This window comes from Lycorma delicatula, chromosome 12, assembly GCF_047948215.1.
Source record: "Lycorma delicatula isolate Av1 chromosome 12, ASM4794821v1, whole genome shotgun sequence".
In the NCBI taxonomy this organism is placed as follows: domain Eukaryota; kingdom Metazoa; phylum Arthropoda; class Insecta; order Hemiptera; family Fulgoridae; genus Lycorma; species Lycorma delicatula.
This window is the reverse complement of record NC_134466.1, coordinates 34,426,410-34,440,650: the sequence shown is the minus strand read 5'-3', so window position 1 is coordinate 34,440,650 and position 14,241 is coordinate 34,426,410. Positions and strand designations below refer to the sequence as shown.

Genomic DNA, 14,241 nt, shown 5'->3' with positions numbered 1-14,241 from the left:
GAACTTAAACGCCGGATTTATCGGAAGGTAATGCTTTTTTTGGAATGCATAATTCCTTATGAAGAAATCTGGATTCAAAAGTTTGAACCGGAATTTGAATGTTAGTGTATGGAATGAAAACATTCGAGTTGGTATGTCTTGAAAAAATTTCAAAATCTACGTATCAGCCTATAAAGTAACGCTAACGTTGTTTTGGGACTATAAAGGCCCACTCTTTTGCGATAATTTGGAAGAATAATGTACAGACAACAGTGTATTACTAAGAAATAAGGATAAAACGTTCTAGTTCTCTCAAAAGGCGTAATTCTTTTGTATGATAACGTTCACCTCCATATCGATATCAACGTCACGGGAAGCTATTCAAAATCGGACTGGTAAGTGTTGCCCCATCCATCTTACATTTCTGACATTGCATCATTACATTTTGCTTTTGTAGGGTTCTCAAAAAAATTTTACATGGCAAAATGAACATATATATCGAACACGTACAAGAATATCTTTGACACCGAGGTAAACTCATTTCTTTATAATGGAATTACAGAAAGATGGTGCCTAAATGTAGATATGAAGATTATGTTGAAATATGTTGTTAGTTTCATTGTCGTTCAATAAATAGTAATTTATTTACATCATTTGTCTCTTTAATTACTGAACAATCTTCTGTGTGTTAATATACAGCAAAAATTATCGCTTAATAGTTTTTAAGTTGTATAGTTATATCTTACAATTTGCTTATTAAATAATTTCGAACATTTAACTACATTGTTTACTAAACAGTTATTGCAAAAATGAAAGTTACTGCTATAATTAGAAATTGTTGAAAATATACAAAAGCAGATCACTAAGCGCGTAGTCTAGCCTAAAAATTGTTGAAATGATGTTATGAGCTTCTTTAAATTACTTAATGATTAATATTAAATATCTTTTGTTATTTTTAGATAATCAAACAAATTTTTATAAGTTTTTTTTTAGAATTAAATTTTACGTACTAGTAAAAAATAATTCTTTGATAACTTTGAGAGTCTAGTGTCGATATAACATGACTATACCGTTTACAACTCACTAGCGTGTAGGTTTACTATACAATTAACTTATTGGTTTAATAATACTTGTTGTTAATTATGACTTCAGTCTTTCCCTACAATAATAAATTCGTTTTAGTTTATATTCATTCTAATGACCACTTACCTGGAAATATAAATTCTCCTGTAAAAACAATTCATTATTTCGTGAATCGATTATCAATTATTCAACCGGAACAACAAAGAAGAAAATATATAAACTAAAAAATATGATAAATCTTTATATTTTACAATAAAAGTATGTAAAAAAATACAATCTTACTGACTTGTCTCGTTTCTGTCGATCCTCCCAAAATTTATCCCAAAACGACGTGCGATGCTTTATACGTAGCACACTAGTACTCAGTGTTCTTGGCAATTGAATGGATGGTAACTGTGTATCTTGACTACCTTCAGACATCGCAGAAACTAAGGAGGCTGATGGGGCCAAACTGATGGGGTATCGATGATGTAAACCCCTTTCATTACAAACAGGGGGTTTCTCATCGTCCCCTTCATTATCATCAGAGGACGATGAATCCCCTAGTTTAATAATTGGGCCCTTGTTAAATGCCGTTTTGATAAAATTATTTTTTAACTACTCGCACACACATTGAACACATTTTATTTATTATAGTTCATTTTATAATAATTATGAGATTTAATACACATTAATGTATTTGGTAAAATTATCAATTTTTTTAATATAAATGTACATACATTTAAATCAACACATTTTAAATTGTCACATGATTGTTTTAATTTTAAGCTTAAAAAACGAATAAAACACCATTAAAACACACAATGACACCTGTAAAATAAACATTATTTATAATAAAAAAGTAAACAATTACGTTTAATAAAGATCGCGAAAATCAGATAACATCAAGTAATCCGAAAATTATTACAGTTGCATTTTAATCAATAAATGAATGCGATAAAAATATACTATAATGTATGATCACGCACAATTAAAAACAACACAAAGGTCAATTTTACACACACACCCGCACGCTCGCACACACAAACAGACAAACGTTTCCTAAAAATAAAATTATTTCTCTTTCACCTTTTCATATTAAATAACAAATTCATATATTATTATTTCAGATAAAAATAACAAATAACAACAATTATACAAACCAGAAATATTTGACGAGCAAAAATTTTAACAAAAATTATGAAGTAATAAATTCTAAGAATGATAAGTACATCATTAAAAGACACCCATCGATACAATCTGTCAGGCCATGCTAACCTACTTAAACAATTTTTTTTGTTTCAAATTTTTTATCTACAAATGGTTGAAGTTCCAACAAAAACAAATTACATTAAAAAAAAAATTGATTAAATTCAACAAACAAAAGTTACGGAAGAAAAGAAAAATAGCTGATAACACAGTTGTAGGACTTTCCCGTCACGTGGATTTTTTTCTGATGCACGGCTTACACACACAAAACTTAATTTAATATATTTATAATTTTATTTAAATATAATTTTTTTTGTTTATTTAATCCAATGACTCAAATAAAGCGCGTGCGCATACCATATTACATTCACGCGGGTGTAGCGGTACTAGCGGCCAGTTTAAATACTTTTTAAACTTCAAATATTATTTATTTAATTCTACCGCTAACCTGTAACGTCACAACATAATAGCCAACTACAGAAGCTGCTACACTAGCGCTCCTTCTGGTGAGAGGGGATACTAATGACGCAATATACCAGTTAGCTGCTAGTATATTTAGATAATTTTTTTGGGATGGGACTGCGATTTTGCAAGACTTTTTTGGAAATATATTTTATTTAGTGTTACAAATCTGTCTAAAAAAATATAAGACCTTAATTAGACGAAATCTCGAGATACTGAGGGTGACATTATACGTTGAAAATTAAATGGCATCAATGCCCCTTGTATAGAAGTATTCTGACAAGTTTGGTAAAATTCGGTTAGCAGTTCTGGAAATAAAAGGTGATGTAGAGGCCAACACCAAACGAACACACGCACACGTACACGCACATACGAATACATTCGGCATTCGGTTGTAGATCCGCATGTACCCAAATTGGACCGATTACAATACATTACCTTCTAAAGCTATAGCTCTGTTATAACGGTAGACTGGAATTTAATATAAAATGTATTATTAAATCATGTGAATAAAAGTGTTCAACTGTATGAGGAATTTTTTGATAGATGATAAAGATTTTTTTATTTTAGAATAAAACATTGTAATAATTAGATAATTTTTAAATAAAGAAATGTGTTTTATTTAGATATAATTTCAGAGGAAATTAATTTTAAGGTCTGTAAAGTGGATAGAATAAATTCATTTTCCTATATTAATTTATAGTATATAACTTAGAACATTTTTAATGCTTACAAGACCGAGCTTTTTAAAAATTTTAATTGTGAACAATGAACTATGTTTAAAGAAGATTTAAGTAGTAAGACTGAAAGTTATAAACTTAGCAAGAAAAAAAATTTGTTGAAACTAATCGTGTAGCATGGTAGAAAAAATTCCTACAGCAAAAAAATGTGAAGGTCTATAATATTTTAACATATTTAATTATAAAATTTATTTTCTTAATTACATTAAATCATATTTAATTTTAAACAACCTTAAAAACTTAATTACTAATTACTCTTTGTCACCATCAAACATATTTTTATTATACCTAGCGTTTTCATTAATCGAAAAGTATACGTAAATTATGGGCCCATTTTGTTTAAGTAACCAACACGAAAATTTAACCAAATATTTTTTAACCAAATTAAAAGTTTTACTAATAAAAAAAGTTTGAAAAAATAATAATAATAATATTATTATTATAATAATAATAATATTATTATTATTATAATAATAATAAGTAAACTTTTAGATTATGTAAAGGACGTTAAGGAAAAATACAAACATAAAATTTTAAACGATAGAAATTCGCGTCAAATCGATAACAAAAACTATTTTCTTCAAAATAATTTCGGAAAATAAAGATTTTTAAGTGGCTTTAGAATAGAGAAGAAAGTTCTCAATTCAACAAATGATTACAATAATTCTTTAATTAATTCGTAAAGAAACTGTCTTTAGAAAAAATTAATTTGTGTATTTAACTTACTTGGAAATAATTTGCACATTTTTTATTTGTTCTACCGGTGAAAACAAAGAAGAAATTTTATATTTTATAGGTTTGAAAACGCTTCGTTAGCGAGTGTCGTCTGAAGAAAGAATTTGCTCTGATTTTTGCGCCATCGGTAAATTTAAGTCAGATTCTAATTCTTATGATACGAATTGAAGGGTAAATTTAGTGATTTTATATGAAATCTGACCTGAAAAATTGAAAAAATATGAGTTTCAGAATTGTATTTTAGTAATTTTCGAGAAATCAGAGGTGACAAAAAATTGGAGTCGAATGTCTGGTGTAGAATAACTTTGTTTAATGAATACATAACAATTTCAAACAACACTTATACGGAATTTGGTTCTGATTAAAATTATATTAATAAAAAAAACAAATGGATATAATAAATAAATGAGACATTTTTAAACAAGTGGATTGGCCGTGATAAACCTTACTTAACACCTCTAGTCTGCGACCTGTGGGTCACTTGAAATCATTGGTATATGAACAAATGTGCAATAAAAGTGAAGAGTTAATTATTATTATAGTTACAACGAATACAAAACAACTCTTTTGAAATATGGATAGCCACTAAAAATATTGTTTGCTGAGCAGAGTGCTGCATCTATTGAGACGGAGGATATGTTCAGCAGTTTATTTAATTGTTTGAAATTTTGTTTCACTGTTTATGTTTGATTTTGTTATGTTTCTAAAATAGTTTATTCTTTTATTTTGTAATACTGAAAATTTTATTATGTTTAACACGTAGCTAATATCTGCCACATTTTAATATTTTTTTGTGTTTAATAAACTTCAATATTCTTATGTTTGTATTTAGTTTTGTAGACTTTATACGTACTATTTTCGAACTGAAATCAAAAACTCTACAAATTTTGTTTAAAACGTTTGAGTTTATTACTCATTTAACAAGGTTATTTTACAGTAAATAAAAAATAGTGTGTTTTTCGACCACAATCTTTTGTCTTGACCAAAGATTTTAAGAAAAATATTAAAAATACAGTTCTGGGACCAACTTTTTTTTTTCAATTTTTTAGGTCATATTTTATAGAACACTTCAAAATTTTTCCTTTATTTGGGTCTCAAAAATTACAATCTGGTTTAATTTTACCGAAGATCTTTTACTCTAGATTTCTCAAAAGTTACCTTAAAAACAATAGGACCTATTTTATTTTTCTTCAATTGTTCAGATCGAATTTCATATCAAACCACTTAATTACCCCTTTATTTAGATCCCAAGAATAACATTCACGCTTAATGTTACCAAAGCTGTAGTAATTGGAGCAAAATCTTTCGCCATCCGACACTGTGACTTACTGCATAAGCGCGTATGAAAAATACATAAATACAAAGTCAACATAACCCCACGGCTAGTTTGAAGTTTGAGGCTAGGTTGAAGTTATCTATAATTTCAGATAAACTATTACAACATACCTAAATTTCAATGTAGTTGATCAAGTAGTTTTCGAGCTAAAAATGTTGTACATAGGCATAGTCCTATGTATAAAATTTGTAGCTTTTTAGCAAAATTTGTATATATAGTATACAGATGTATAAGGAAATTACATTGGTATTTTCATACTCCTCATACCTCAAAACGTAAACAAGATTTAATTTCACTCCCAACCCAACAGCGCGACCGAAATTAATACCGTACGTTTCTTCGAAACGTCGATAAAAAAATAGACAGGTATTTAAAACAAAATACGTATTATAACTATGAATATTAGATATATTGTATTAATTCTTGTGTTACTGGTTTTTACCCATATACAGATTCATTGTTAATGTTACAAAACCTTACATAAATAGTAAAAAAAGGATGAAACAAAACAAAACCAGTTTCATTATATAGTAATTAATTAATAATACATAAGAGTAGTAATAATAATACTATGACGAAATCAATTTTTTTCTTTCACTTTGGCTTTTATTTTATAATTTAATTATTAGTAATAATAAATAATGTTATACATTTCTCTTAAAAGAAAAAAACTGTTTTAATTTTTCCTAAAAGAAAAAACTAATGAATAATAATAAATGTCTTACAAATCGAATAATATTTATAGATACTTCTAAGGCGGTGTGATATTATGTCTGCCTATCATCCAAAAGATCCTGAATTGAAATCTCAACCAGGCTTGGTATTTTTTAACATTTTTTTCAGTCGTTAACTAAATTCATCTATTCATAAAAACAAGAAACTAAATTTAGACGTCATAATGTTTATTTCATCAGCGCTAATAAGTATGCCATTTATTTTCTCTGAGGAAATCATTTATATCTTTATATTTCTATTTTCAATTCCGAAAAAAATGAAGTTAAATTAAATTTTTCAAAAAGATTTTATTATATATATATATATATATATATATATATATATAAATCTAGTGGTTTCTGTGAGTCTGTTAAACTTTTACTCAAAAACTAATCAACTATCTGAGCGGAAATTTTGTGTGAACATAATTTTTATACCTGGGAAGAATATAGGACTATTGCCATATCGAAACTTTTCACCGTTTCAAGACGGTTATTACTGTCGTTTAATATTATAATTGTCAACGAGGAACGCACTCGCACGTTCCTCGCATGGCAAGAGACCTGGGACCACAAGACCGGAGGTCTGGAGGACTCGACCGGAAGTAATGTGTTAAACAGTTCCGGGTCGAGTACTGATAGAAAGGGGGTATGGTTTTAGTCGATAGCCGCTGATAGTGATTGGATAATACCTTGAGCGGGAGCCCAACACTCCGTGCGTAAATGCATTTCACCTTCATCCTCAAAAAAAAAAAAAAAAAATTATTATTACTGTTGTCATTATTGTTATTGATTTGTTTTATTTTATTTATGTTCTTAAACTAACAAGTTGTAATTATATAAACATTTTCAATTGTTAATCTCTCAATATCCTGATCGCCGTGAACATGCGAAACTGGTGTCAGAAGTGGGATATTGATTGTGTTAAAAAGTTTTAACAGTTTTTATATGTGTATGGTATACGTTAAAAGTTTATATTCGTCAAATTTTATTTCTATTTAGATTACATGTTTGTACTTATTGCTTACTGTATCATTTATTCTTGGGTTGTTTATTCTCAAATTTGTTGTATTATTAAGTTGCTAGTGGTAGCAATTAGCACAATATGTTATGAATACGGTTTTTCTGTTCATTTTATTTTATTTTTTTTTAATTGTAGTTTATTAATAGTAAGATGGACGCTACTAAGGAGGATATTATGGCTTGCATAACTGATGAGGGAAGAGTATGGAAGGTATGGAAGGGTATGGAAGGTATAGTATGGAAGGGAATATAAATAAAAATATGAATGAAGATAATAGCAAACTAAATAAAATATGATTGAAAAAAAAGAAAGCTTGAATGAAAATATGAGTAATATTAACAAAAGAATGGATGATCATATGTCTTATATTGGGGATAAACAATGTAGCGTTAGTACTGAAGTTAGAGATGAAGTGGAGTACTAATCCAATGATTAATCAGAGGATAAATTTGTTAATGAGGAATAATTAGTTAATAGTAACTTACACTAATGTAAATACAATTGTAGATATTAGCCACAAAGATATCGCACGGGCAAAGGAAGTAGCTCGTAGCGCCGGGAAATCTTGTGTTAACAGTTTACAGGACCGAGGACCGGGAGCAATGATGAGACGTGCTACTACGGTGAAACCATCCAAGTGCGACGAGAGTACATCTTGGGTTGCCTTCAAGCAGCAGTTCGTGGCAACCATTCATAATGGTTGGACTGCACCGTAGAAGACCGCGTTCTTGATCACCGCAGTTCTGGGTGTATCATCCATGGCCAGCTATGACGAAGTCAACGCAATATTAGAGGATCGCTTTGTACAGTATAACTTGGCGGCGGCTAACTACAGGTGTGAGCTAGGAGGACAAGCCCAGAAGGCTAATGAGACGCGGCAAGAATTCGCTTCCTTTATCGAAAATCCCAATCCCATAGGGGAAGACCCCCGCCTTGTGACGCTTCCAATCGTCACAATCCCCCTTTTCTAGCCCTGATGGGCTTTAACGAGAGTCGTCTTTCGCCCTCTAACATTTTACATCTCACAGTAATAAGCCAGGCCTCGTTGGGATGCCACCGATGTAAATACCTCGGTAGACATTTACATCGGTGATTATTAAACTCAGCTTTTGCCTTCGCTGTAGGTCTCGCCCGGGCATCTTGAATGTCCTACATCGTTGCCTTCTGAACTAGCTAACCGAGTTCGCGGAAGCACGAACCCCGCGTCTAGTTCTACTTTTATTGAGCTACTTCCTTGTAAATGTCTCATAGATTCGAGGCAAATTGTAAAACATCGAAATTTAGTCTAGTTCCCTGAGTGAACTCAAACTTTCAGTTCATACCCTAGTCTTAGATTAATTTACGGACTCCGGTCTGGTCCACAAGGGAGAGGCAGACAGACCTCCTACTCCCACTTAGGTTCATCGCAGAGTACCGCGTAACATTCTGTTATCACATCCCAACCCCGTAGGGAAAGACACCCACCTAGTGACGTTCCGGTAGCTACAACACCCTCCCCCCCGTTCTAGCCCTGTTGGGCTTTAACGCCAACTCAACGGGCATTAATCGGGATTCAACGGTGATACATCAGGAGGAGGCGGCACACACATTTCTCGACGGTGCTACGGGAAGCTGAGATCTAGAAGGCACAAATAGTACCATTGAAAAATGGTTCAAAAAGAAGGACTTTTTAAAGATTACTTTACGATGCCGATAAGCCGTTAAGTAAAATCGTTCAATCATGGATATCATATGGACAATTTCTTTATTGTGTAAATTGTAAATAGTTTTCTAAGAGCCATAGCAGCTTCTAATTACTTTTGAACCTAATTATTTCGGAACATATTGTTTTGTTTTAATTCTTGTTAAAAACATTAAACGAATTAAAATTAACAATCTAAATATGTAAAACTTAACTTTAATTAATCATTGCCTCTAATGATTAAGTAATCAAAAATTTATTAGATTGTTATTCAATAATATATATATATATACAAAAATGTAATAAATAAAGAATAATCTAACCTTAAAACGTTTATTTATAATTTTTTATGTAATCGGCGCAAGGAATTAGTTGATCAACGCAAATATGAAGCAAGAATTGTTCAGAAAGTCACTCCTAAAATAAGTCTTTAACGCTAAAAATTAGTCCTGGCTTTAAGGCGAGTAAAAATCTTATCAATTTTATGGTATGTGGAGATAGTAATTGGAAAATAGTTTACCATTCCTGGTAATCGAAAAAACGATAAAATCCAGGTGTTTTAAAGGTATTATTATATCCTTACATGTACAGAACAAAGCACAAAAATGTTCTTGCGTAGACTGCAAAGGTTTCACTAAATGGTTTACTAAAGATTTCATTCCAAATGTGGAAAGTACAGAAAAAAAGAACGACAAACGTGGAGAAGTTCTATATATAATTTATAACACACCCTGTCATCCTTTGGTCTAAAAATTGAATTCAATTAAGGAAAATCTTTTTTGTTAAATTTTTACTTACCAGTGTTACAATTAAGACAAAGAATCAGAGATGACAAAGCAAAATTTAAACAAAATATATACCGAAAACAGATTTAGCGGGTTTGTATTTCAAGCTAAAATCGATGAATAGAGTGTAACTGAAACTTTTAGAAAACTCCGTATTAAGAATACTTGTTACAGGTTATCTGATTGATGGAAATTAACGAAAGAGAAAAATCTGATAAGATCACGGCTTATAATTTGGAGTGCTGAAAAAGAGGAAGTTGTTGAATAAACTTTAAATGTCAAGATTTTGTAGACCTATTTCAATTGATTCCTGGACTTTCTAAATGAGACCAAGATGAAGCAAATCAATGGCTGAATTATGACGCTGATGAACATGGGAAATGTATATAACCAAACACGAATTTATTGCATTAGTGTGCTTCCAACGAAAATGATGAGGAAAAAGGCTTAAGAGATGGTAGTAGGCCTACACAGCTGGATTTTTCATACTCTAAAAATATTCATTCCCATATTCCCACGGCTTTTTGTAGCTCTGTTGTGAATTAAAACTTGGAAGCATCAATAAGAAAAAGACAATTGAAATTCTACCACATTCTTCTTGATATTCGGACCACATGGTCAGAATAAATTAATCACAGTTAAACAAACAGATTTTCGATAAACTGTGGAGCTACAAAGGTCAAAGAGGATATGTTAAAAAAATGAAAGAAGAACTCACAAAGTTCAGTATTACAGAAGAACACTGTTTGGACCAAAAGGAATATAGAAAGAAGATTTCTGGATTTAAAATTCCTATAGGTGAAAATAAAAAGACTCTGCAGAGAAGCATGGACTGAAAAAAGAAAAGCTAAATAGTCCAAAAGATTAAAGAACATTTGGAGAAACAAAGAAACCAGCTGAACTGATTTGAGTGCTATTTACAGTTTTACCCGTGAAGTTTTAAAAGTAAAGTTAATTTTTATTACAAAGAAAAAACACATTTACATACATATGTATTTTAGGTAAGTATTTTTGCACGCGTCAGTAATAAATACAATATTTCGTACTTTAATTTTTAAATAAGACGTGTAAACTGTATCAAACTGCCTTTGTAAAACTTTAGGCATATATCTATGCGCGTTTCTTATGGCTCAATGGAAAATTATAATGTTGGATTATCCAAACAAATCAAATTACTGCAACTTAGTTCAAACTAATTAGGATAATCGACGTTCCACTGTTAAAAGAATGGCATTCCTGAAATACTCTGTATAATGATGTAATAAGATTAAAATTTTATCTTGAAAGTATAGAACTTATTTTTATTATGCAATTATTATTTATCTAACAGAGCGTAAATATATCACATTACTCGAAGAAAAAAATGTAAAGGGAATGATATTACAAGAAAAATCAACGTTAATTACGACTCATATTTTTTTTGTTTTTGTTTTTATCAATGAATAGTCAACAAAGATACTCATTCATGAATTTATAATTTATTTAATTTTATTAATATTAAAAAAAAAAAATTGTTTAGTTGGACTATCTTAAATCGATTTATTTTTACTATTTTGAAAAAATTAAAAAAACATTTTTATACGCAGAATAAAAAAGTCGTTATTCATTAGAAATTTAATATCATATGAGATCTCCTCACATTCAGCAACGGTAAAAATAAAATATTTGGCAATATTTTACATAAATGTTGCCAAGACATACATAAATAACCATTCTATAAATCATAATTTTACACTTTATAAAAATTAAATGATTTAATCGCAAAAATTAAAAAAAAAATTAACAGACAAAATTATTAAAAGGAAAAAGAAATATTTAAAAAAATTCACGAGCAATTCAGTACTATGTATCATATTAATTAATAAATCTGTCTCTTTAAGAAACTATTATTTTAAATATTAAAGATCTAGTGTACATTACACAAAACAGTCATAAGAAAGACTACGAAGCCGGATTAAACAAAACAACTAAATGTGGTAGTATCTGTCAATCATCGCAAACGCTCCCAAGATTAATGTTTTCATCTAACTACAAGCATTAGAAAAGGCAGATTACAGATCTAAAAAGTTTTTATCAATCTCTTTCCTATCTTAGCCGAGTACAGTGTGTGATCGAGTACGTTAAGCCTTTTTTAAGCAGTGAAAACAGCATTATTTTATCTTTATATATATATATTTGTTCTGTCTGTGTGTATGTGACTGAACTCTTCCTAAACGGCTGGACTGATTTTGATGAAATTTTGGGTGTGTGATTAGGTTGATCCGAGAATGGTTTAGATTCACAATTTGATCCGATAGAAAATGTTTATTTAATTAATTTATTTATGTGTTGTTGTTGATCTTGGGATGGTTAAGGTTCTTAATTGGATACGGTAGGCAGCGCTGCTATCATGTTTTAGAAATTTATTTTATTTTATTGCTTTTTTGCATATCAATTACTTGCGTAGTAGCTTAGTGTTGTTATTACATTAAAATTCTTATGTACTAGAATTGCGTGCTTATTGAGAATATTATATTATATTATTATTTATTGAAATAACCTTTTAAAGTGCAATTAAAAAATATACATGTGGAAATTTGTAAGGTGCAGTATTTAAGTGAGTATTTACATGTTTTTTTTCAGAATTTTAATGATGTATACACGTGCATTCAATAACAATAAACTTAACCTACAAATTTAAATTGTCAGTTCTATTTTAATTCTATGCAACTTATGAAGTATTGAACGACTCTTTGAAAATAAAAATGTAAGATTGTAAAATAAATTAAAACATTCATAAAATTAAAATATAAGTTACTTACAATAATTATAGTTAAATAATTATAATAATATTATAGTTACTTACAATAATTATAAGTATATTTAAAAAATTGAATTTATAATTTTTGTAGCTAATTAATTTTAGAAAAAAATTTCTAAAATTGTTTTTAATTTACAATTATCTAAAATTTGGTAAAATAGTTGTTAAAATAAAGAATGAGAAAAATGATAAAAATTTCTACTAAAATTTTAACTTCGTTCCTTTTTTTTTACAGTGCTTAATTTTTTTATTAACTATTAATTAAGCTATCACACGGTTATGAAACTTCAAAACTATTAAATAAAAAAAAAATGTAGGAGGTACTTTTTTAGAGTGATCTTAAGTAAAAATTAGCAGTAAAGGGGATGAAAATTGATTAATTACCTAATTATTAAATTTACGACGTTTCGATTTTTGAATTCAATTTTCTTCAGACATCTCAATATTTAGTGAAAATAAATATTAGCCATACTACACATAATTAATCAATAAACCCATTACAATAATACAACAATCACAAACTGATAATAGTCATACTTATAGTCATATTAATGAAATTTCGTCCACATTCCTGCTAATTTTAACTTAAATAAGTTACTTATATTTATGTGTTGTGTATTTATTACAAAAAAATGCCACGTCATCGTGGAAGAGCAGGAAATATTGGTCAACGTACACGGCATATTCGACTTGCGTTCGAATATGAGCCGATTGGTCATTAAAAAATCATGGGCAATGTTCTTGAAGCTACCATTTTAAACGGCAAGTTTCACGGTGAAGTTTTTCTTCTACCACGTATTCCCATGAACCCCTCAGACTCGCCCATTCCATTCAAACGTTAGCAATTTCCAATTCGCTTGGCATTCGCAATAACTATAAATAAGTCACAAGGCCAAAAAATATCAATTTGTGGGTTGGATCTGGAAAATCCGTGCTTTTCGCATGGCCAATTATATGTTGCGTGTGCAAGGGTTGGCAGACCATCAAGTTTGTTTGTTTATACCCCTCAGGGATTAACAAAAAATATCGTCCATCAAATCACATTACGATAAAAGAAAACAAATTTTATTCCTGTTAATATTAAGATTAAAAATATATTTAAATATTTATTTTTTGTACGATAAAGAAAATATACCTGTCATAAAAATGATTTGAATTTTTTCTTTCTTGCTATTATTTAAGACAGTTTTAAGTTTGTACTCAACACATTTAAGTTTATAGTATACAGATACACTCACACGGAATTGATAGGTCGAGTTGTGATAACTGTACGCGTGGTGGCGTCAGGTATTTTAAAAATAATTTTTTTTTTACATATTTTTTCATCAAAACGGCCTAAACACTTTATAGTTTATTTGAAAAATTTTATAATTTCTGGATTTACAACGTTTGAACAGGACAATGTATGTCGGGTCCACTAGTATATATATAAAACATTAGTGGTATCTGTGAGTTTTTTATTCTTTCACGCAAAACCTACTCAGCCTACTGAAATTATGCATGAATATAGTTTTTTATACCTGGAAAAAACATAGAAATATTACGAGTGTTTCACCGTATCAAGATGGTGGCCGTTTAAATACGTTAACATCCGGCTTATTTACTTGCCGATATTCAACTTTAGTATGGCAAAACCATTGGTAAAATCTAATTCGGAGACCAATTACAGTATTTAAAATTAAATTTTCTATAAAAAATTTTCTTTTTCGATATCG

At 29.5% G+C, this 14,241-nt stretch overlaps 1 protein-coding gene across 2 annotated transcripts in view; it reads right to left on the bottom strand.

Annotated features, from left to right (window-relative positions):
• The window catches only part of dnc (phosphodiesterase dunce), a 343,784-nt gene that overhangs the window by 260,988 nt on the left and 68,555 nt on the right, over nucleotides 1-14,241 (bottom strand). Inside the window, exon 1 of one of the 2 annotated variants that reach the window (XM_075379583.1) lies at nucleotides 1,349-1,609. The exons of the other annotated variant lie outside the window; for it this stretch is intronic. Coding sequence (XP_075235698.1) covers nucleotides 1,349-1,482 — 134 coding nt within the window. The 5' untranslated portion in view covers nucleotides 1,483-1,609. Of the gene's footprint in view, nucleotides 1-1,348; nucleotides 1,610-14,241 lie in introns of those variants that run through there. 2 annotated transcript variants of the gene reach the window in all.